At 43.3% G+C, this 22,698-nt stretch overlaps 1 protein-coding gene across 3 annotated transcripts; it reads right to left on the bottom strand.

Moving 5' to 3' along the window:
- Nucleotides 1–1,258: 1,258 nt before the first annotated feature.
- Nucleotides 1,259–22,292, bottom strand: LOC137298892 (beta-1,4-galactosyltransferase 3-like). Of its 3 annotated transcripts, XR_010957767.1 has the most exons (9): nt 22,034–22,127; nt 18,915–19,151; nt 14,731–14,963; nt 14,064–14,251; nt 8,923–9,045; nt 7,703–7,798; nt 5,850–6,038; nt 2,599–5,499; nt 1,259–2,542 (listed from the first exon to the last, which is right to left on the bottom strand). XR_010957767.1 is itself a non-coding variant. In XM_067831253.1 (8 exons), exons 2-8 carry the CDS (start codon nt 19,099–19,101, stop codon nt 5,475–5,477), a joined length of 1,041 nt encoding a protein of 346 aa, XP_067687354.1. In that variant the 5' UTR covers nt 19,102–19,151; nt 22,223–22,292; the 3' UTR covers nt 1,259–5,474. The 3 variants fall into 3 exon arrangements, 2 of the variants coding, with proteins under 2 accessions (XP_067687354.1, XP_067687353.1); XM_067831253.1 differs by lacking the exon at nt 22,034–22,127 and adding an exon at nt 22,223–22,292 and having other exon boundaries at nt 1,259–5,499; XM_067831252.1 differs by having other exon boundaries at nt 1,259–5,499.
- Between the last annotated feature and the right edge of the window lie 406 nt (nt 22,293–22,698).

Raw genomic sequence — 22,698 nt, 5'->3', positions numbered from 1 at the left:
AAGTTAGGCAGGTACAAACATATTAAGCGTTACCTGCTTCTTTGTGGGAGGAATAGACGTGATGCGTTAACTGCATCTTAGTGGGAGTTGAACACACACATGAGGCGCTAACTGCATCTTAGTGGGAGTTGAACACACTCATGTAGCGTTAACTGCATCTTAGTGGGAGTTGAACACACACATGAGGCGTTAACTGTATCTTGGTGGGAGTTGAACACACACATGAGGCGTTAACTGTATCTTAGTGGGAGTTGAACACACACATGAGGCGCTAACTGCATCTTGGTGGGAGTTGAACAGATACATGAAACGTTAACTGTATCTTAGTGGGAGTTGAACACATACATGAAACGTTAACTGCATCTTAGTGGGAGTGGAACACACACATGAGGCGTTAACTGTATCTTAGTGGGAGTTGAACAGATACATGAAACGTTAACTGTATCTTAATGGGAGTTGAACACATACATGAAACGTTAACTGCATCTTAGTGGGAGTTGAACACACACATGAGGCGTTAACTGTATCTTAGTGGGAGTTGAACAGATACATGAAACGTTAACTGCATCTTAGTGGGAGTTGAACACACTCATGAGGCGCTAACTGCATCTTGGTGGGAGTTGAACAGATACATGAAACATTAACTGCATATTAGTGGGAGTGGAACACACACATGAGGCGCTAACTGCATCTTGGTGGGAGTTGAACAGATACATGAAACGTTAACTGTATCTTAGTGGGAGTTGAACACATACATGAAACGTTAACTGCATCTTAGTGGGAGTGGAACACACACATGAGGCGCTAACTGCATCTTGGTGGGAGTTAAACACACACATATAGCGTTAACTGCATCTTGGTGGGAAGGAACAAACATGTGAAATGTTAACTGGATCTTGATGGGGAGGAACACAAGTGAAGCCTTCACTGTATTTTGATGGGCTTTGAGCAGACATATGAAGCCTTCACTGTATTTTGATGGGCTTTGAGCAGACATATGAAGCCTTCACTGTATTTTGATGGGCTTTGAGCAGACATATGAAGTGTGAACTGTATCTTGATGGGCATTGAGCAGACATGTGAAGTGTGAACTGCATCTTGATGGGTTATGAAATAGAGCAAAAACTATTGCTACTCTAGATGAAGGCCCAAAATGCAATGCCTGCATTGAAGAATACAGAATTGAACTGTAAGTTTCAACTCCCTAAAATAAACTGCAAAACACAAAACAAATTATTCTCAGACACAAACAAACATGTTTGAATGGAAATCTTTACTTCAACAATCATGAATGTACATAAAGGAAGAAACATTGCTGCAAAAATTCAAAGATGCCACTGTATTAAATCACTCACTCGGTATATTGCTACTGCATAAGGAAACATAAGAAATGACAGACTTGCAAAAAGTGTCACTTGATCCATATTTGATAATGTGCAAACATAAACAAATGAGAACTAGTCTTTACATAGTTGCTTTTACTAATATATAAGTTATCCAAATAAAAGGGTTATTTGCCAGTAATCATTCATTTAGCTGAAGAAATATTAAAGATGCATGCTGTGATATCTAATGTCAACAGTGGACATCACCACCTTCAATGATAAATGATGACAATGGTGCACATCAACATTGGTATTAATATTTTATGACAATTGAATACATGAACACCTGCAATGAAACATGATGACAGTGGTACACATCTACACCAGTACTGATACCTGATGACAGTGGTATACATCGACACCAGTGACTGGTATCTGATGACAGTGGTATACATCAACACCAGTACTGATACCTAATGACAAAGGTACACATTGACACCAGTACTGATACCTGAAGACAATGGTATACATCTACACCAGTACTGGTACTTGATGACAATGGTACACATCAACACCAGTAATGATACCTGATGGCAATGGTAAATATCGACACCAGTACTGATACCTGAAGACAATGGTACATATCGACACTAGTACTGGTACTTGATGACAATGGTACACACTGACATCATTACTGATACTTGCAATGGTAAATATCAACACCAGTACTGATACCTGAAGACAATGGTACATATCGACACTAGTACTGGTACTTGATGACAATGGTACACACTGACATCATTACTGATATCTGCAATGGTACACATCAACACCAGTAATGATACCTGATGGCAATGGTAAATATCGACACCAGTACTGATACCTGAAGACAATGGTACATATCGACACTAGTACTGGTACTTGATGACAATGGTACACACTGACATCATTACTGATACTTGCAATGGTAAATATCAACACCAGTACTGATACCTGAAGACAATGGTACATATCGACACTAGTACTGGTACTTGATGACAATGGTACACACTGACATCATTACTGATATCTGCAATGGTAAATATCGACACCAGTACTGATACCTGATGGCAATGGTAAATATCGACACCAGTACTGATACCTGATGGCAATGGTAAATATCGACACCAGTACTGATACTTGATGACAGTGGTACACAACTACACCAGTACTGCTACCTGATGACAAAGGTATACATCTACACCAGTACTGATACCAACACCAGTATTGACACCTGATGACAATGATACATATCAAACCTATACTGACATCTGATGACAATGGTACACATTAACACCAGCACTGACACCTGATTACTATGATACGTATCAAACCTGTATTGACACCTCATTGCAACTGCACATTTCCACACCTGTACCTGATGACACTTGGACATGGACACTCAAACTTCCAGCTGATGTTGTACATCTAACACTTATCACAGTTTGCTATTTTTACTTGCAGACACATCAGACACTCATGTAGCACATCCAGCAAGAGTTCAACACCTCTACAAGTCATACAGACACATACACAGAGTTTCACACTCACACATACATAGGCCATACAGTCACACGGGTCATATGTCGCACACAGTTCACCAAGGTGTTGTCCTAACAACTTCAGTGGGAAGACTCTCATAGCATACATATTAATGTACGGGATTTGCGATCACCTAACCACTTGCATTATGGGACCGTGATAACACTTTGTATGAACTGATGTTTTACAACATTTATTTGATTATCTGATTTTGATAAATAATATAACCTTCATGATAAAATTGATATTTTGAATGAGGAACGCTGGCATGGGAAGGAGAGGGCCCATTTATGGTGAGCTATTTTTAAAGTGTTAGGGAAAAATAAGACAGAGGATTCCACCGTACCAGTAGAGAGAAAAAGTAATAGTGTAGGAGTCAGCAAAATGGAAAAGTAACAAGTTTTTTCAATTCCTCCATATACAATGTTTGGTTCCAGAAAAATATAGCAGATGCAATTAACATTTTCTGTCAGAGGCATTTTAGAATCCATTTTAGAATAACACTGACTAACTTTATGGATATCAACTTCTCTATTTCATGAGTGTGCTCTATTTCATGAGTGTGACATCAACAGTACAAGGTGACATAAATCAGTGGGGCAAGAATCTGTATCGCAAAATTGCGTCAACTGAAGCTGCTTCTTGTACCTCTGTCAAACAGGAATTCCTGCTTGAAAACAGTACAAGAATCTATATGGAAACAGCTGTTTCAACATTGCATCCCCACTATCACACACTCCATGTAGCACCATGCTTCTTACATCTTGGAAATAGTCAGAAAGAAAATGGTCTGACTTATGAAAGTACAGAGATATATTTCAAAATGATACATTAACTAGACTTTACAACAATACTGACTGGCATTCACCATGGATGCAACATAATGGCTGAATCCAGAACCAATCACAGCACTGACCTTACAATGTCTGCATAGTGAAACAACAGTGACTAACAACTAACAGAAGAAATGAAATAGAAAGTATACACTAGTAAGGCATATATAGAATTGATTGTTAAATATAACATGCAACCAAAAAATCGAACATAATAAAAACACAGTTACCCCTATTCATGATATCTAAAATGCATATCTGATTAAGAAAAAACAAATAAACAAAATTATAAGCGTATAAATCAAAAGTGCTATATTTTTTACTCGTTTTTGCCTGCCTCAAAATGTAGCAGTTGCAATACCAAACCCAGACAGATCCAGTGGATGCACACTCATATGTAAAGAAGACTTTTCACTGGCCACTGATTCATTTGAAGATATGCTTAGCCGGGTATTTGTTTATGGCGTAGAAGCCCTATAGGTGTTAGTTTCAAATTGGGTGTGGTCAGTGATTGAAGTTGTGCACTGCATATTTTCATTAGCAGACAGGAAGACAGGCAGACAGGCAGACAGACATATAGGTGTGAATAAACCAGACCTTGAGTTTTCTCTGAGGCAGAGTCTGTTTATCACAATCAACATATTTTTTTTCTAATGTAACATGTAGATTATTTTCCTGTTTGCATACATATCCAAGATCATACTACTACTCACGACCTCATACTCCGTACAGGCATACTGTTTCAAGCTCTGCGAACCTATTCACTGTGCATGCATTATGAGTGCAGTGCAGCACAGCTGTTGAAACCACTTTTTCCCCCAGCACCAGTTCTTTTGTTTGAAATGTGATGGATGGCAACATAAAAGTTTAATAAATGACAAGCTGACACAGCATGCTAGAGACAAAGTGACACCTGTTTAACTCAACTTAGAAATACACCCATATATATTCTAGGTAAAAAACATGTAAAGTAATCATATATTTCTCTGAATATCATAACAAAATAACAACCTGAAAATCGGTGAAAAATCAGTCATTGCCATGTGTGAGCTTTCTGCCTTTAGCAAAAGTGGCTAGCTGACACAAAAACGAGCACAAATGAAAAATATTTGGAAAAGAATTTTTAATTGGTTGTCGTGATGATTTAATTTAATAACGCCATGGATTTGTGATATGTTTCATGAATGCTTCCATGTCTTATATATTTAACACAGGACTACATCCTTGAAATCCATCATATACCTTCTGATAAATATCTACTAGTTCCCTGGATGCATCAACGGCTTGGCCCAATAATCGTATTATCTCCCATTGCTTGTGCCACCCTCTCCCAGTAGCCAGTCAGGTAGACTGTTAAAACTGAGCATGCCAGCGTTAACAATGAGCAGCCGTGAAGGTTTGCTCACTGTGTGACTGGAACTTACTGGAAACTCATATACACAAACTGACCAGTCTGAAACCTTCCAAAAATATGCGCAAGAATTCCTTCCCCCTCTTTCAGGGTCACTCTGCAACAATTCTGTTGTCAAGTCAGACGACCCTAATTGCAAGGCAAGAAATGATGAAAGCCTTGTGACTCGATGCCTTGTGTCTCCTCTCAGTACAAAGCCACACAAACTGACAGTATCGAGTCCACTGCACCTGTCCCCCATCCATCCATGACCCCACTCCTCAGTCTCTGTTTGGGGTCACACAGGTGCCTGTTTCCTCCACATGTGCTCTTCACAACAACATTTCAGGGATAGTAGAACTTTAAAAACCTTCAAAAAACAGATATTAACAGCATAAACATGACACATCATTCAACACACTGCCTTTAACAACGCAATGTAATAGCTTTCTCCTTTCCTCCTTGTTTAGCTTCCAATCTTTGTCAAAAATGAATACAGTCACACATTAATTTGAGATTGTTAGGCAAAGGTTTACGTTGCATCTGCAAAATCAAAGCAATGAAGCAATACTATGCATTGACAATGAAATGATCCAACTACCTCACAACAAAATACAGAAAGAATTATCCTTTGAAATATATTTGCCTATCCAGTAGTAGGTTATCATGGTTAGCCATGAAGCAATCAATATCCGATCAAAGGATGTTATGTGTACCTACCACATTAACGTTTCCTTGGGGCCGTTCTCAAACCTGGTCTGTAGATCTGGCGGTGGGTAGCCAATGTTCACAGTGATGTTAGTATAGAGATGTTCGACGGATGTTTTCATCACTGTATAGTTCATTCCCACTGGGTCATTCAGACCATCCTTTGGCCATCGTGCTCGCCAGCCAAAAAATCTTTGATTACTGAATGGAAAACACAACACTGCTTATAGAAACATTCACAGCTGAGTTGCTACTGTCTTCATACTCAAGCTTTATTCTTGCATCATGAAACTCTGCTGCATTCTGTGACCAACCTCAAACCAGATATGCACCATGATCGTGTGCTGGCTGCCATAACAAAACTGAGAAAAAATTTCTGACAATTTTTTCCAGTAATGATACGTACCACTAAATACAAACTGCACAGACATGGTAACACCTTGGACTAACTTAACTGAACAGAGTGAATTTGACCTGTATTTCAGCAAAGCATGGTCCTGAGTAATGCTGGGTCTTGATGCTTACCATTTAAAAGTATATACAAAGTACTTGTTAGCACTGTCAGGAAACTTCGGGATTTGAACCTGTAATCAAAAGTCTCTGGCATACACAATAGAAGGTCCATAACTGTGTATGTGTGAAGTTTGTAACAATACTGTGGTTGTGTGTAACAGTGTTGTGGTTGTAGTAACAGTTCTGTGGTTGTAGTAACAGTGCTGTGGTTGTAGTGTGTAACAGTTCTGTGGTTGTAGTGTGTAACAGTGCTGTGGTTGTAGTAACAGTGCTGTGGTTGTAGTAACAGTGCTGTGGTTGTAGTGTGGAACAGTTCTGTGGTTGTAGTGTGTAACAGTGCTGTGGTTGTAGTAACAGTGCTGTGGTTGTAGTGTGGAACAGTTCTGTGGTTGTAGTGTGTAACAGTTCTGTGGTTGTAGTAACAGTGCTGTGGTTGTAGTGTGGAACAGTTCTGTGGTTGTAGTGTGTAACAGTGCTGTGGTTGTAGTAACAGTGCTGTGGTTGTATTGTGTAACAGTTCTGTGGTTGTAGTAACAGTTCTGTGGTTGTAGTAACAGTTCTGTGGTTGCAGTAACAGTGTTGTGGTTGTAGTAACAGTGTTGTGGTTGTAGTAACAGTGCTGTGGTTGTAGTAACAGTTCTGTGGTTGCAGTAACAGTTCTGTGGTAGCAGTAACAGTGCTGTGGTTATAGTAACAGTGTTGTGGTTGTAGTAACAGTGTTGTGGTTGTAGCAACAGTGCTGTGGTTGTAGTGTGTAACAGTTCTGTGGTTGTAGTGTGTAACAGTTCTGTGGTTGCAGTAACAGTTCTGTGGTTGTAGTAACAGTTCTAAGGTTGTAGTGTGGAACAGTGCTGTGGTTGTAGTAACAGTTCTGTGGTAGCAGTAACAGTTCTGTGGTTGTAGTAACAGTTTTGTGGTTGTAGTGTGTAACAGTGCTGTGGTTGTAGTAACAGTTCTGTGGTTGTAGTAACAGTTCTGTGGTTGTAGTGTGTAACAGTTCTGTGGTTGCAGTAACAGTTCTGTGGTTGCAGTAACAGTTCTGTGGTTGCAGTAACAGTTCTGTGGTTGCAGTGTGTAACAGTGCTGTGGTTGTAGTAACAGTTCTGTGGTTGCAGCAACAGTTCTGTGGTTGTAGTAACAGTTCTGTGGTTGTAGTGTGTAACAGTTCTGTGGTTGTAGTAACAGTTCTGTGGTTGTAGTGTGTAACAGTTCTGTGGTTGTAGTAACAGTTCTGTGGTTGCAGTAACAGTTCTGTGGTTGCAGTAACAGTTCTGTGGATGTAATGTGTAACAGTGCTGTGGCTGTGATGACTACCTTAGTATTGTTATTATGTGTCCCCTACAGTGTCTCACCCATTCTCAGCACGGGATGCCTTGTGATGACGAACCATCTTGAATCTGCCTATATGTTCTGGTGGCCGTGTGAGCAGCAGCCCCGAATCCTGGATCCTGAAGACGACACGCTACTTGAATCAGTTCACATTCGTTCACAAAGTATAACATACAGTGGAAGTTCCCTCCAATCCGGCACGCTCCCAATATTGGTTCTATAATTTGGTCCTGGCAAAAGATAGTTAACCTATGCTCATTTACACCCCTTCTTATCCGGTGTCAGTCTATTCCATATTTCAGCACCACAAAGGCCGCCCTGACCGACTGTGTAGTAATTAAAGCTCACTAAACCAGCATCTGCTATCATGGCCCTCCTGTTGATTGCATGAACATGTGTTAACAACACAGTGGATTACATTCATTGTTTGAAGATTAGCTGATTGGTTGTTAGTGGTACTTTACTGCAGACGGAAGATCATTCCCAGGTTGATAAAGGAAAATTTCGCTAAACCAGGCCTGCCCGTTATACTGGCATTTTTTGCCAGTTTCAATGCATACTGGTTTGTAGGGCTTCCACTGTATATATCTGTAACAAAGACAGTCAAGTCTTGTTAATCTGACATTGTCCATTGCACAGAAAATTGTCGGATTAACAAGGATGTCAGACTAAATAAATGAGACTAAATTACGTCTACTCACTATTCAACATAACACAGGACATACTTTCAGGCTGAATATGTCCTTAGAAGAATACACCTACTACATGCTGACTTTGTTCTTAAAGCAAGACAGGGCATCAACCCATGAAGGTCCAGGTTAGAATGCTGGCCTTCAGTTATCCATGTTTGACGAAAAAGGCAACTAACCATATCAGGTGATCAGGCTCGCTGACTTCATTGACAGATGTCATTTACCAACTGTGCAGATCATTGCTCTTGCCGTTGATCATTGGTCCAAGGGATGATTATTTACAGGCTGTCACCATATACTCCATGTGGCGTAAAACTAAACTAACTAACTCACTTAAAGCGCATCCATAGACTACAGACTGACTACGTCCTTAGAGGGTATTCATCTAATACAGGCTATGTCCTTGGAAGGCATGCATCTACCACAAGCTGACTAAATCCTTAGAACACAGTCTTCCTATACAGTATGACTTCTGGACCATCACTGTACCAGTCACACTGAAACAGCTGAGTGTGAGTGAGCTTGTTAAGATAATGTTCACAGAGACTCACCTGGCAGACAGGTCATCGTCCTCATTTCCCCAGCCCCAGTACGAGTTACTGTAACCATTGATCCTCTTGAAGTTCTCCCGGTTGAGAGCAATCACTCCCCCAGCATAGTAATAGTACATGACACTGAAACAAACAGAATCACTAGTGTACAGAGGTGGTTGGGTTACCAGTGCACAGAGGTGGTTGGGTCACTAGTGCACAGAGGTGGTTGGGTCACTAGTGCACAGAGGTGGCTGCGTCACTAGTGTACAGAGGTGGTTGGGTTACCAGTGCACAGAGGTGGTTGGATCACCAGTGTACAGAGGTGGTTGGATCACCAGTGTACAGAGGTGGCTGCGTCACTAGTGTACAGAGGTGGTTGGATCACCAGTGTACAGAGGTGGTTGGGTTACCAGTACACAGAGGTGGTTGGGTCACAAGTGCACAGAGGTGGTTGGATCACCAGTGTACAGAGGTGGTTGCGTCACTAGTACATAGAGGTGGTTGGGTCACTAGTGCACAGAGGTGGCTGCGTCACTAGTGTACAGAGGTGGTTGGGTCACCAGTGCACAGAGGTGGTTGGGTCACTAGTGTACAGAGGTGGTTGGGTTACCAGTGCACACAGATGGTTGGGTCACTAGTGTACAGAGGTGGTTGGGTTACCAGTGCACAGAGGTGGTTGGGTCACCAGTGCACAGAGGTGGTTGGATGACCAGTGCACAGAGGTGGTTGGGTCACTAGTGCACAGAGGTGGTTGGATCACCAGTGTACACAGATGGTTGGGTCACTAGTGTACAGGGGTGGTTGGGTTACCAGTGCACAGAGGTGGTTGGGTCACTAGTGTACAGAGGTGGTTGGGTCACCAGTGCACAGAGGTGGTTGGGTCACTAGTGTACAGAGGTGGTTGGGTTACCAGTGCACACAGATGGTTGGGTCACTAGTGTACAGAGGTGGTTGGGTCACTAGTGTACAGAGGTGGTTGGGTCACTAGTGCACAGAGGTGGTTGGGTCACTAGTGCACAGAGGTGGTTGGATCACCAGTGCACAGAGGTGGTTGGGTCACCAGTGCACAGAGATGGTTGGGTCACTAGTGCACAGAGGTGGTTGGGTCACCAGTGTACAGAGGTGGTTGGGTCACTAGTGCACAGAGGTGGTTGGGTCACTAGTGCACAGAGGTGGCTGCGTCACTAGTGTACAGAGGTGGTTGGGTCACTAGTGTACAGAGGTGGTTGGGCCACTAGTACACAGAGGTGGTTGGGTCACTAGTGTACAGAGGTGGTTGGGTCACTAGTGCACAGAGGTGGTTGGGTCACTAGTGCACAGAGGTGGTTGGGTCACCAGTGCACAGAGGTGGTTGGGTCACTAGTGTACAGAGGTGGTTGGGTCACTAGTGCACAGAGGTGGTTGGGTCACTAGTGCACAGAGGTGGTTGGGTCACCAGTGCACAGAGGTGGTTGGGTCACCAGTGCACAGAGGTGGTTGGGTCACTAGTGCACAGAGGTGGTTGGGTCACTAGTGTACAGAGGTGGTTGGGTCACTAGTGCACAGAGGTGGTTGGGTCACCAGTGCACAGAGATGGTTGGGTCACTAGTGCGCAGAGGTGGTTGGATCACTAGTGTACAGAGGTGGTTGGGTCACCAGTGTACAGAGGCGGTTGCGCCACTAGTGCACAGAGGTGGTTGGGTCACTAGTGCACAGAGGTGGCTGCGTCACTAGTGTACAGAGGTGGTTGGGTCACTAGTGCACAGAGGTGGTTGGGTCACTAGTGCACAGAGGTGGTTGGGTCACTAGTGCACAGAGGTGGTTGGGTCACTAGTGTACAGAGGTGGTTGGGTCACCAGTGCACAGAGGTGGTTGGGTCACCAGTGCACAGAGGTGGTTGGGTCACCAGTGCACAGAGATGGTTGGGTCACTAGTGCGCAGAGGTGGTTGGATCACTAGTGTACAGAGGTGGTTGGGTCACCAGTGCACAGAGGTGGTTGGGTCACCAGTGCACAGAGATGGTTGGGTCACTAGTGCGCAGAGGTGGTTGGATCACCAGTGCACAGAGGTGGTTGGGTCACTAGTGCACAGAGGTGGTTGGGTCACTAGTGCACAGAGGTGGCTGCGTCACTAGTGCACAGAGGTGGTTGGGTCACTAGTGCACAGAGGTGGCTGCGTCACTAGTGTACAGAGGTGGTTGGGTCACCAGTGCACAGAGGTGGTTGGGTCACTAGTGTACAGAGGTGGTTGGGTTACCAGTGCACACAGATGGTTGGGTCACTAGTGTACAGAGGTGGTTGGGTTACCAGTGCACAGAGGTGGTTGGGTCACCAGTGCACAGAGGTGGTTGGATCACCAGTGCACAGAGGTGGTTGGGTCACTAGTGCACAGAGGTGGTTGGATCACCAGTGTACACAGATGGTTGGGTCACTAGTGTACAGGGGTGGTTGGGTTACCAGTGCACAGAGGTGGTTGGGTCACTAGTGTACAGAGGTGGTTGGGTCACCAGTGCACAGAGGTGGTTGGGTCACTAGTGTACAGAGGTGGTTGGGTAACCAGTGCACACAGATGGTTGGGTCACTAGTGTACAGAGGTGGTTGGGTCACTAGTGTACAGAGGTGGTTGGGTCACTAGTGCACAGAGGTGGTTGGGTCACTAGTGCACAGAGGTGGTTGGATCACCAGTGCACAGAGGTGGTTGGGTCACCAGTGCACAGAGATGGTTGGGTCACTAGTGCACAGAGGTGGTTGGGTCACCAGTGTACAGAGGTGGTTGGGTCACTAGTGCACAGAGGTGGTTGGGTCACTAGTGCACAGAGGTGGCTGCGTCACTAGTGTACAGAGGTGGTTGGGTCACTAGTGTACAGAGGTGGTTGGGCCACTAGTACACAGAGGTGGTTGGGTCACTAGTGTACAGAGGTGGTTGGGTCACTAGTGCACAGAGGTGGTTGGGTCACTAGTGCACAGAGGTGGTTGGGTCACCAGTGCACAGAGGTGGTTGGGTCACTAGTGCACAGAGGTGGTTGGGTCACTAGTGCACAGAGGTGGTTGGGTCACTAGTGCACAGAGGTGGTTGGGTCACTAGTGCACAGAGGTGGTTGGGTCACTAGTGCACAGAGGTGGTTGGGTCACCAGTGCACAGAGGTGGTTGGGTCACCAGTGCACAGAGGTGGTTGGGTCACTAGTGCACAGAGGTGGTTGGGTCACTAGTGTACAGAGGTGGTTGGGTCACTAGTGCACAGAGGTGGTTGGGTCACCAGTGCACAGAGATGGTTGGGTCACTAGTGCGCAGAGGTGGTTGGATCACTAGTGTACAGAGGTGGTTGGGTCACCAGTGTACAGAGGCGGTTGCGCCACTAGTGCACAGAGGTGGTTGGGTCACTAGTGCACAGAGGTGGCTGCGTCACTAGTGTACAGAGGTGGTTGGGTCACTAGTGCACAGAGGTGGTTGGGTCACTAGTGCACAGAGGTGGTTGGGTCACTAGTGCACAGAGGTGGTTGGGTCACTAGTGTACAGAGGTGGTTGGGTCACCAGTGCACAGAGGTGGTTGGGTCACCAGTGCACAGAGGTGGTTGGGTCACCAGTGCACAGAGATGGTTGGGTCACTAGTGCGCAGAGGTGGTTGGATCACTAGTGTACAGAGGTGGTTGGGTCACCAGTGCACAGAGGTGGTTGGGTCACTAGTGCACAGAGGTGGTTAGGTCACTAGTGTACAGGGGTGGCTGCATCACTAGTGTACAGAGGTGGTTGGGCCACTAGTACACAGATGTGGTTGGGTCACCAGTGCACAGAGGTGGTTGGGTCACCAGTGCACAGAGATGGTTGGGTCACTAGTGCACAGAGGTGGTTGGATCACTAGTGTACAGGGGTGGTTGCGTCACTAGTGTACAGAGGTGGTTGGGCCACTAGTACACAGATGTGGTTGGGTCACCAGTGCACAGAGGTGGTTGGGTCACCAGTGCACAGAGATGGTTGGGTCACTAGTGCACAGAGGTGGTTGGATCACTAGTGTACAGGGGTTGTTGTTCAGATCACAGGCTTGTGGCTAAAATGTGTAACTGGGCTGAGGTATAATGCTGGGTCCATAGGCAAGGGTGTAATACTGAACCCACAGGCATGGCTACGTGGTTGAACCCACAGACATGGTTACATTGTTGAACCCACAGGCATAGGTATAACATTGAACCGACAGGTATGGTATATTGCTGAATCCACAGGTAGGGTGTAACACTGAACCACAGGAAGGGTGTAAAACTGATAATCCAGAACATGATTAAACCAGGCTTCAAACCCATTTCCTCTCAGATGTGTGAGGCAACTGAACAAAGCCAATACTGGACTCTTAGCCAATACTGGACACTTAGCCAATACTGGACACTTAGCCAATACTGGACACTTAGCCACTACTGGACTCTTAGCCAATACTGAACACTTAGCCAATACTGGACACTTTGCCAATACTGGACACTTAGCCAATACCGAACTCTTAGCCAATACTGGACTCTTAGCCAATACTGAACACTTAGCCAATACTGGACACTTAGCCAATACTGGACACTTAGCCAATACTGAACTCTTAGCCAATACTGAACACTTAGCCAATACTGGACACTTAGCCAATACTGGACACTTAGCCAATACTGAACTCTTAGCCAATGCTGAACACTATGCCCACAGGCATAGGTATAACATTGAACCGACAGGTATGGTATACTGCTGAATCCACAGGTAGGGTGTAACAATGAACCACAGGAAGGGTGTAAAACTGATAATCCAGAAAATGATTAAACCAGGCTTCAAACCCATTTCCTCTCAGATGTGTGAGGCAACTGAACAAAGCCAATACTGGACTCTTAGCCAATACTGGACTCTAAGCCAATAATGGACACTTAGCCAATACTGGACTCTTAGCCACTACTGGACTCTTAGCCAACCGGGACCCTTGTACCCCATCCTACCCCATTTTCCTTCTAAAACATATTGCTTCATAATGGATTTAAATCTACACCAAAATGTTGCTATATGTAATAAACAAAAAGTTGTTTACCACTGAGTCGAATACCTCATTACTTCTATATGTTACATTGCCTCTCAATGAAAGAATTCTTGAGGACAAATTGTAACTAGCTGCTGTAACGTTTAAGTGACTATTTCAGTGACAAAAGCAAGAAATGCCATACTGATATCGCATCTCATCGATGGCAGACGCGAGATGTCTTGCATGCTGGTCACACATGTAGTAGTTCTTGTCATGCTCCGGGATCAGGTCCACATCGTGCAGCACAAAACAATCAAACTCGTCATACGCCATCGCTTCCAGAAAACCAACATTCATCAATTTGCCCCGGTTGAATTTGTCGCTTCCTCTCTGAAACATGAGATACCAAACTTGACCATCACAAAATTCCAGGAGATGACACATTACTTTTAACAATCTACACTTAAACTGCCGAAACTGGTTGAAATCCATTTTCCTTATGACACGGGTTAAGAACACTGTCAGTACAAAAGTCATGGTAGTTTAGAATGGTCTTCAGTCACCTATGCATGTCATATCAGGCAACTAACAGAATCAGGTAGTCAGGATTGCTGACTTCACTGACACATGTCATTGCATCCCATTTGCGTAGATGTATGCTCATTCTGTTGATAACTGGACTGTCTGGTCCAACAGCGGTAATTTTGCTGAGTGTGGCATTAAACAAGCCAACCAAAACAAAGCAATTTCAACATCTTTTCCAGACATAAGCATAGAAAAACAGCAGAAATTGTTGGGTAGAGGTTTCTTCACTGACATGAATCTACCAATCTGTTCAATGACAAAGACCCAGTAATGGATCTACCAACCTGTTCGATGACAAAGACCCGGTAGTGGATCTGTTGCCTCTTCAGCATGGGGTGGAGGCGGTGGAGGAGCTTCTTTAAGTGCTGCCACCTGTCTCTATATGGAATGATGATGGCCACTTTCTGCCAGGAACTGCATTCCTTCGGCTTCCACCAGCCACCCTTCTGTACACTGGGATTTCTGGCCACAATATCTTCTACTGCTGGCTCCTCAAATATATCTACTTTGGCAATCTCTGCAATCACAACCAAATGCACATGATAGGTAGATTTGTACATACACCGTTTTATTAATTATCTGTTATATCACAAGTGGTTTTTAATCACAATGTTTTGACAATATGAAAGACACAAGTACTTTTTCTACACTATTTCAGCTTCAAGGAATTTTCTTTATTAATGTACATATGTTGTATTTGTCACTACTGGTTATGTAAAATGTAATTTTCTGAATAAAATTGATACTTCTTTTTATACTTCTCCTGACTCTTGCTTATTATGCTTATCTCCAACCTCTATGGGAAGAGAGAGGAAGCCACCAGAAGCCACCCTTTCCCACCATTATGATCACATGACCAGCCATGCTTGCCACTCTCTCCGAATCTCATAAGCCTGACACGAGAGTTACTGGGAATGCAGCATGCCTGAGAGGGACGGTTGGGAGGGCTTGATGCCATGAGTCAGGATAAGTATAAAATATCAATTTTATTCAGAAAATTACATATTTTTCTTATCCTGACTCATGCTTGTTATGCTTACAGAATCTGATGGAAACAGCGGTGGGTCATGCATGCCCTGCTGAATTCTGTTGACTGTCATAGAAGTATGATCAGTACTTCCCGCCTTCAGATGGTAGTTCAGTCCTGTTCTTCCAGTTTTCATCTGTGAGATGGGGGGGATCACATCCAGACGAAGTTGTCTTCTCTTGAAGCACTGGTTGGCTGCAACGTGATGATGTATAGATCAGCTAGTGTCCTGCTAGTGTCTTATTGCAACTGTACGTCGTCAAGATATTTATCAAGACCCTATGGCAACCCTTCTTCATGTACAAGTATCTTCATTATGAGTACAGGGTCATAATCATTCATGCTAGCCTGTCCAAGACGTGTGCATGGACTCTCAACCATTATATATTCCGCAGAGCGTCTCAGTTTCAACAAGTCACGTGATAAAAGGGTGAGTGAAACTCAGCACCTTTGTGGAACCATTAGTTGTTGTGCGACAACAAGAGACCCAAATTGGTGAATGCCAGTGACATCCTCCATGGTAATGTCCCATAGGTAGTGGTTGGCAAACACCCGATTTGATTTCCATGAGCAGCCCACCATTACAGTTGTCAGCGAGTAGTTTCCATGTAGAGCGAGTGCTGACTGGAAGCTCGCGGAAGTTCGAGTCCTGCTGCTTTGTAGACCCTCAGGATAACGGCTCTCATCCATCCTGAGATAGTGTTGTAGGATACTTCCATTGGTGTCTCAGTAGATAAAGGGATGAATAGACACTTGTTTTGTATGTTGGAGATATATTTTCAACACTCTGACTGGGCATAATGTTACATCCTGTGTGTCAGGTGGCACGAGGACTGTAGATAATGCCGGGATGTGGCACTGTCTGTCCGGTTGTCCAGGCAGTTGAATTTTGGCAATAAAATCCCATCGAAGTCCTAGATGTACAATCTCAAGGCGACTGAAGTCCAGAGCATGTATTTCTGACATCCGTGCCGCTGTAACTAGGGTGAGTTTCTGTGTCAACAATTCAAGCGATGTCTGGTCAAGTCTCTCATAGAGGTACGACATTCAAATCCCAAGCTGGAGCCTTAAACCTGCATTGTTAGACTTCCATCTTGAAAGAGCATAGTAAGGCGAGTAGTTCAGGTACTTTAGTCAGCTTGATCCCTGTTCTCATGATGATAAGACAGCTGAGTGCAACCAAGTATCTCGAGAGTATGTCGTAGATGACATAAGTAGTCCACGTTGAGGATGTGTGGCCTTCATTGCCGTGAAGCCTTTCTTATTGGTGCATGTTTCAAACCTCATCTATTTATCATCGTATAACGAGCAGGTAGATCTACGTAGAGCTAGGGTGACTGTCTTCACCACTCTAGTAGAATATCCTCAGTATTTTATGCAGGCTTTGATATGATGCATACATGAACTTGGAACTGCCATTCGCTTGTTGGGTGAGCAGATGGACAAATAGCTTCTTCCATTCTGGTAGTTGCGGAGTTGGTTGTCCTAGTTCCTCAATGAGTACTGGGAACCAATCTCTTGCCGGCCAATAAGGATAGACCAAAATCAGTTGTATCATCATTGTCTGTTTTATATTCCTGATAACTTTGAAGAGTTTGTCTCGTTGATCCCTGGTGTACACGAAGAGTGCTGGGTTTCTTGTGAGGGGTGGTGTTGCCTGTAGTGAGATCCTGTAGCCATCTTGTAGGATGCTCATGACGTAATCGTCATTGAGAAGTCCCCATTTCCTACAGTAGCAGTGTAGACGTCCAATCACTTATGAAGGTTGTACGGGAACGGGAGCGGTTGAAGACTCCAGTCGTTCCAAACCTGATCTTCAGCTCTTTCCTCCTTTAGCACCTCTGGCAGGACGTCCTGTTCCATGGGAGCACTTCATTCCTCTGGTTGAACGATGAAAAGAGCCCTTGCTGCCACGAGCATTGTACTTCTTGTCTTTCGCTCTCTGGACTCCAGAGAACTTTGACTTGTTGGAGTAATGCTAAGAAGTCTGCTTGACGACAATAGTCAAAGCGTCGATCGACTTTATCTTCATTCATTCCCTAGAGTCAAGAGTGATGGATTCAGCAACGTCCTCACTTTTGCCATCACATACCATGGATGCTGACCAGGGAGCTCAATACAAGGGGTTTTATGCTGTTGCCCCAAGTAGACGCTGATAGTAGACCCTGCTAGCATAGCAGATTCAGTCCCACATATGTGCGAGGTTAGATGCTCTGAAATCAGTTGTTCATCCTTCTTCTGAGTAATGAGTGCAGAGAGGATCATCCTGTCCTCTTAATTCTCCAGGTTGTTGAGCATGGAGATGAGAGCCTCGTTGATTGCCCTGAAATGAGTGAGACCAAAGAAAGTGTGCCGAGTGGTTGTATCCAGCTGAGCCAGTTGCTTATCCTCCACTTCGTAGGATCTGCTCACTGAGCTTGTATGACTAAGTCTACTTTGTAGTTGTAGCTGCTGACCGGCGTTTCCATTCCTCTTCAAAACAGTGATCCATCAGGTTCTTCAGATGAATGGTGAGGGATGATCTCATCGCTGAAGTCATTCTAGGAAGTCATGGAGTGTAGTTTCAGCGTAGATCTAGTATTTGAAGCTTTAGTCTTAGACACTGATGACCTCAACTTCTTAGACCATGTCTAAGTTGAAGAAAGATTGTGTCCAAATCACATGAAAATTTATAAATATCAACAACAATTTAGAAAATAGGACTGAAAATTAAGTAAAAACTTTTCGCAGTATCGGGACCAACAGTGTCTCCAACTGTCCTTGTCGGGCAATGAAGCAGAGAGTGACAAGTATGGCTGGTCACATGACGTAATGGCGAGAAAGGGAGGTTTCCGGTGGGTGAGTGTATTGTACAACCGCTTCAGTTAGAAGGGAACTTAAAGGGATTTAAAATGTTCCACTATTTTTGCACAGAGGGAGGAGATAAACATAATAAGCATGAGTCAGGATAAGAAAAAGTTTGTAAAACACATACCAAGAACCACATACAAACAAACATAATGTTGGGATATTTAATGAAACAATAATAATATCATATCAAACAGTCAAATATGTTTACGCCAACACAATGCATCATTTACACTATTTTCACATGATAAAATGAATCCACAAATATTTTGTTTTTTGGCCATCTCTGGTTGCCACAGTGACAGAGTCTGTGAAGACCCTAGTAAGAATCAGTTTCTCAGCAACACATGCTTTTTGTAACAGGTTGCTGACACTAACAGAATCAGGTCAGATTCGCTGACTTGCTTGACATGTCATCCTTCTCAATTGTGTAGATCGATGCTCATCATGTTAATCACTGGATTCCAGTAGACCAGACACAATTATTTACAGTCCATAGCCATTTAACGGTAATGTTTCTGAGAGAGGCTTTATACAATTGTAAAACAAATGAACCAGCTACAGTAACAGGTGTAAAAGGGCATGCCAACAAACCTAGTTCATCGAAGTCGACTTTACACTTGCCCTCATCGTTGCCACCAATCTGGGACATCCTAAGCAGCGTGTCGGGCATGGTGAAGATACAGTGACTTTTGTAGTTGAACAATGCAAACAGCCACAGACACAGGTACACAAACAACAACAGGTTGGTCCCTTTACGCCGCAAACTCCGGGACAGCATGATGGCCAGTGGTTATCTCCAATTCTGATTTATCTCCCCTTACAGGATATCTGCCAACATGTATTGAGAGATATTTAGTGAGGATAGTAAGAGAGACTAACTCACATGGTCCGTAACTCTAGAAGCTAAGCACAGAACATATACATACTGCGGGAAAAAAATAAGCGATCATATGAAAGTGCAAGTGTTCCCCTATTTTCTTCCAGGTTTCTTCACAACCTATGTGATACAAAACTTGTCCCAAAAAATGGAAAAAAGTAAGGGAAGACTTGCCACATCAGTTCTTTCATGTGATCCCTTATTTCCCCCCCCCCCCCCCCCCCCCCCCAGTATATTGAAAACAGGTAAACTGGAAATATTCTGCGTCAGTTAATATTTTGCTAATTTTGCGTTTCTCTTCCTCACACAAAATCTACTCGGCGCAGTAATATTAACTCTTTCAGTGCCAGCAGGTCAATCAGATGCATTCACTCATTATGACATGATTTCTCAAATGTTATGTATTGTCATCTATTTTCCAAAATCAGCGGCTTGCCGCTCATTAATGGAACACAACAGGGTAAATACCTCAATTCTGGACGCTTGGTAACCATAATATACAAGGCATCATTTATGGCCGGTATTGATCGAAAGCTCTGAGCATCAACAATCTCACTGTACTCTTGCAGAGTATTTTCACACTTGTAAGAAGCAATTATATTGGATAAAGACTGGTTTCTAATTACGCTTTTCTGTCTCAGGCTAATATGAGGACCGTGATTCGTCAGAATCATGCACTTGTCCTTAGACAGCCAATCATATTACAGCAATGGGTACCATCCTCTAAAACAAACTTACTTTAGATTCAGAAGAAAGTTTGGGCAAAATCATGCTATTCTGTATGTTTTGCAAAAATGCTTCTTGCATATATCTTAGCATTAAACATTGTGTCCGAGCGTGAATTTAGAGGTGAGGAAAGCCGCTCGTGATGTCATTTGAATTATGACGATCACTCAAAAAAGATGGAAATAGCAAGTTGTAATGTGCATTTGACAACTTAACGAGTACTGTAATTGATTTCATTCTTCTGTTTCTTCAATTTACTAAATTATTATATAAAAACAATGATGTTACATTGTGATGTAAGAAACAATGTTGTTTTGTTTACTATGTTGTTTTTTTGCAAAGTCTACTACTTGCTTATATCATTAAGGATCTGTTTGCACACCAAATTACCTGAGGATGAATACCAACATGTGGATGAATAACTTCTTTATGACAGTAATTACACTGAGAGATGTTTTGATGTAGGTTCCAACACTGTTATCAAGCAAGAACACTGTTATCAAGCAAGTGATCAACAGATATGACTTGATAACAGTGACAGAACAAACACCAAAACATATCTCTCACTGTAATAAAGAAGTTGTTCATCCATACATTCTTTAAGTGTTATCCATCCTCACTGCTCCAACTTCTAAAATGTCTCTCAGAGAAGTTATAGAATTACCTGAAAATCACAAGACAAATTAACAAACACACAACAAACTAGCATCAATATTTGCTGATTATCTCTGCTCAGTCAATGTGGACCATGAGCTTGTGGACTGTTTGATCATGCATGATGCTATATCAGGCCCCCCTAATAATTGAAGGAATTACGGCAAATTTGAAGGAAATGTATCTCAAATGTAAACAAATGCAGCCCACTCGTGAAACAATTGCAGCTATATTGGAAGCGATATCAGTAGAAGCAATGTCGATAATACTTGAAACACGCTGGGCCATTTCTTCGGAGATTTCTCGGCTCCGTTCCGTGCTTTGTCAGTCGCGTCCTGGCATTCACACATCAAAACATGGCATCACTGGAAGGTGAGTTTTCTTTTTGGTCTCTTCTGTTTTCGTTTTTAAAATTATCCATAAACTGACAGAGCTGAGAAATCTCCAAAGATGACAGAGCATGTTTCAAGTACCACTGACATTGCTTCCAATAGGGGCATTGTGTTTAACTACCTAAACTACCGATATCACTGCAATTGTTTTGTGAGTAGGCTGCGTTTGTTTACATTTGAGATGCAATTCCTTGAAATTTGCTGTAATTCCTTCAATTACTTCAGGAGGCCTGTATATTGTTTGCCTGTTTATTTCATGCTCCATTCAGCAATAGTCCAGCTATATGACAGTGATCTGTAAGAAATACAGTCTGAACCAAACAGTGCAGTGATTGACATAATCAGCATCTACACATTTTGGATGAAATGGGGAGAAGTGTACTTTAACAGGTGAATCGTTTCAAATTCAGTTAGCACTGTATGGGCTCAACCATGCTTTGCCCAATTACTGGCTTAGCTATCAGTTATGTAATTAACCAGCTCTTTACCACAGGACGTGTGCAAAAAAGACGTGTCAGTTCCCTAAGAATAGTTATGGGGTGTTGGCCAGTAAAGATGTTTCAGCTGTTTAAGGATGGTTAGGGGTGTTTCCAGGCAAAGACTTGTCAACCTAATAAGACCCCGGCAGGGGCCTGATCTGAGAGGGATTTGTTCACTTGTCCTGCATCTGGTAAACAGGACATGCATCAAACCAAGCCAAACACATACCATCCCAAAACACACTCATGTGAAAGCATCCATATATACAAACTGACAAATAGATCTAGTTATTTACACTACATGAATAATTCAAACGTGCAAGGCGTTATGTGGGCGTTACTCCTGAATAATGTTGCACAGGTTCGGGGTCTTATGTTGTTTCAGTGACAAGGTTGCAAAGACATATGATAGGTCTAGTGTTCGCGCCCACCTGTCTATGGTGGGTCAACAGATTCCGGAAATACAGTACTGAAATGCTTGACAACTTATTACTTCAATCATATCACTGAAAAGAACCATTTCTAGCTTTGACCTCAATACGTACGACATGTGTTCACTGTTGAGTAATTGTAACCTCTTACCCGGGTCATTTACATGAAGGAAATTCGCCCAGAAACAACCGAACAAGTATACACTGAGATCTATGTTTCATGTTTGTTTTCATGCTCGCTGGTTGACCGGTGATGCGATAATTTTAGTACGTCTTCATGTCTGCCGGGCAAACGCTAAACATCGATGGCAGACAGACAGCGAATGTACAGTACACATACCATTACTATCACCGTATCTCTTTCTCAAAACGAAATGTTTTGAACACATATTGCATTCTCGACATCTTAGGTCTTCTTTTAGCGTATAGAAATGATATATGGGGTACAGCTTCTATCGTCACCGATTGACCGTAAGGGAGGTAACTATCATGCTTACTGTGGCAAACCGCACAAAAATGTTTTCTCGTTACTTGTCTGACGGCGGCCAACAAGACCTCATTATGTGTCGTCGTCGTAAAGGCTGACCGGAGACTTAACTACCGTTAGTATTAGATCACATTTATAAAAAAAATATGGGTTGGGATTTTATTTTAAAATTTTATTTCATTTCATGCCCCAAACCCATTGGTGGGGAATTTTATACAATTTCTCCGAGAGAAAGTCAAAACTTAGAAGTGTGAAAAATTCATGCAGGGTCGTGTTGATGTTTTGGGTAGGCTGGTAATGAGAAACAAGAAGATATGTATACATGGTCT

This window comes from Haliotis asinina, chromosome 10 (genome assembly GCF_037392515.1).
Source record: "Haliotis asinina isolate JCU_RB_2024 chromosome 10, JCU_Hal_asi_v2, whole genome shotgun sequence".
In the NCBI taxonomy this organism is placed as follows: Eukaryota; Metazoa; Mollusca; class Gastropoda; order Lepetellida; family Haliotidae; genus Haliotis; species Haliotis asinina.
This window is presented reverse-complemented; position numbering and strand designations above follow the sequence as displayed.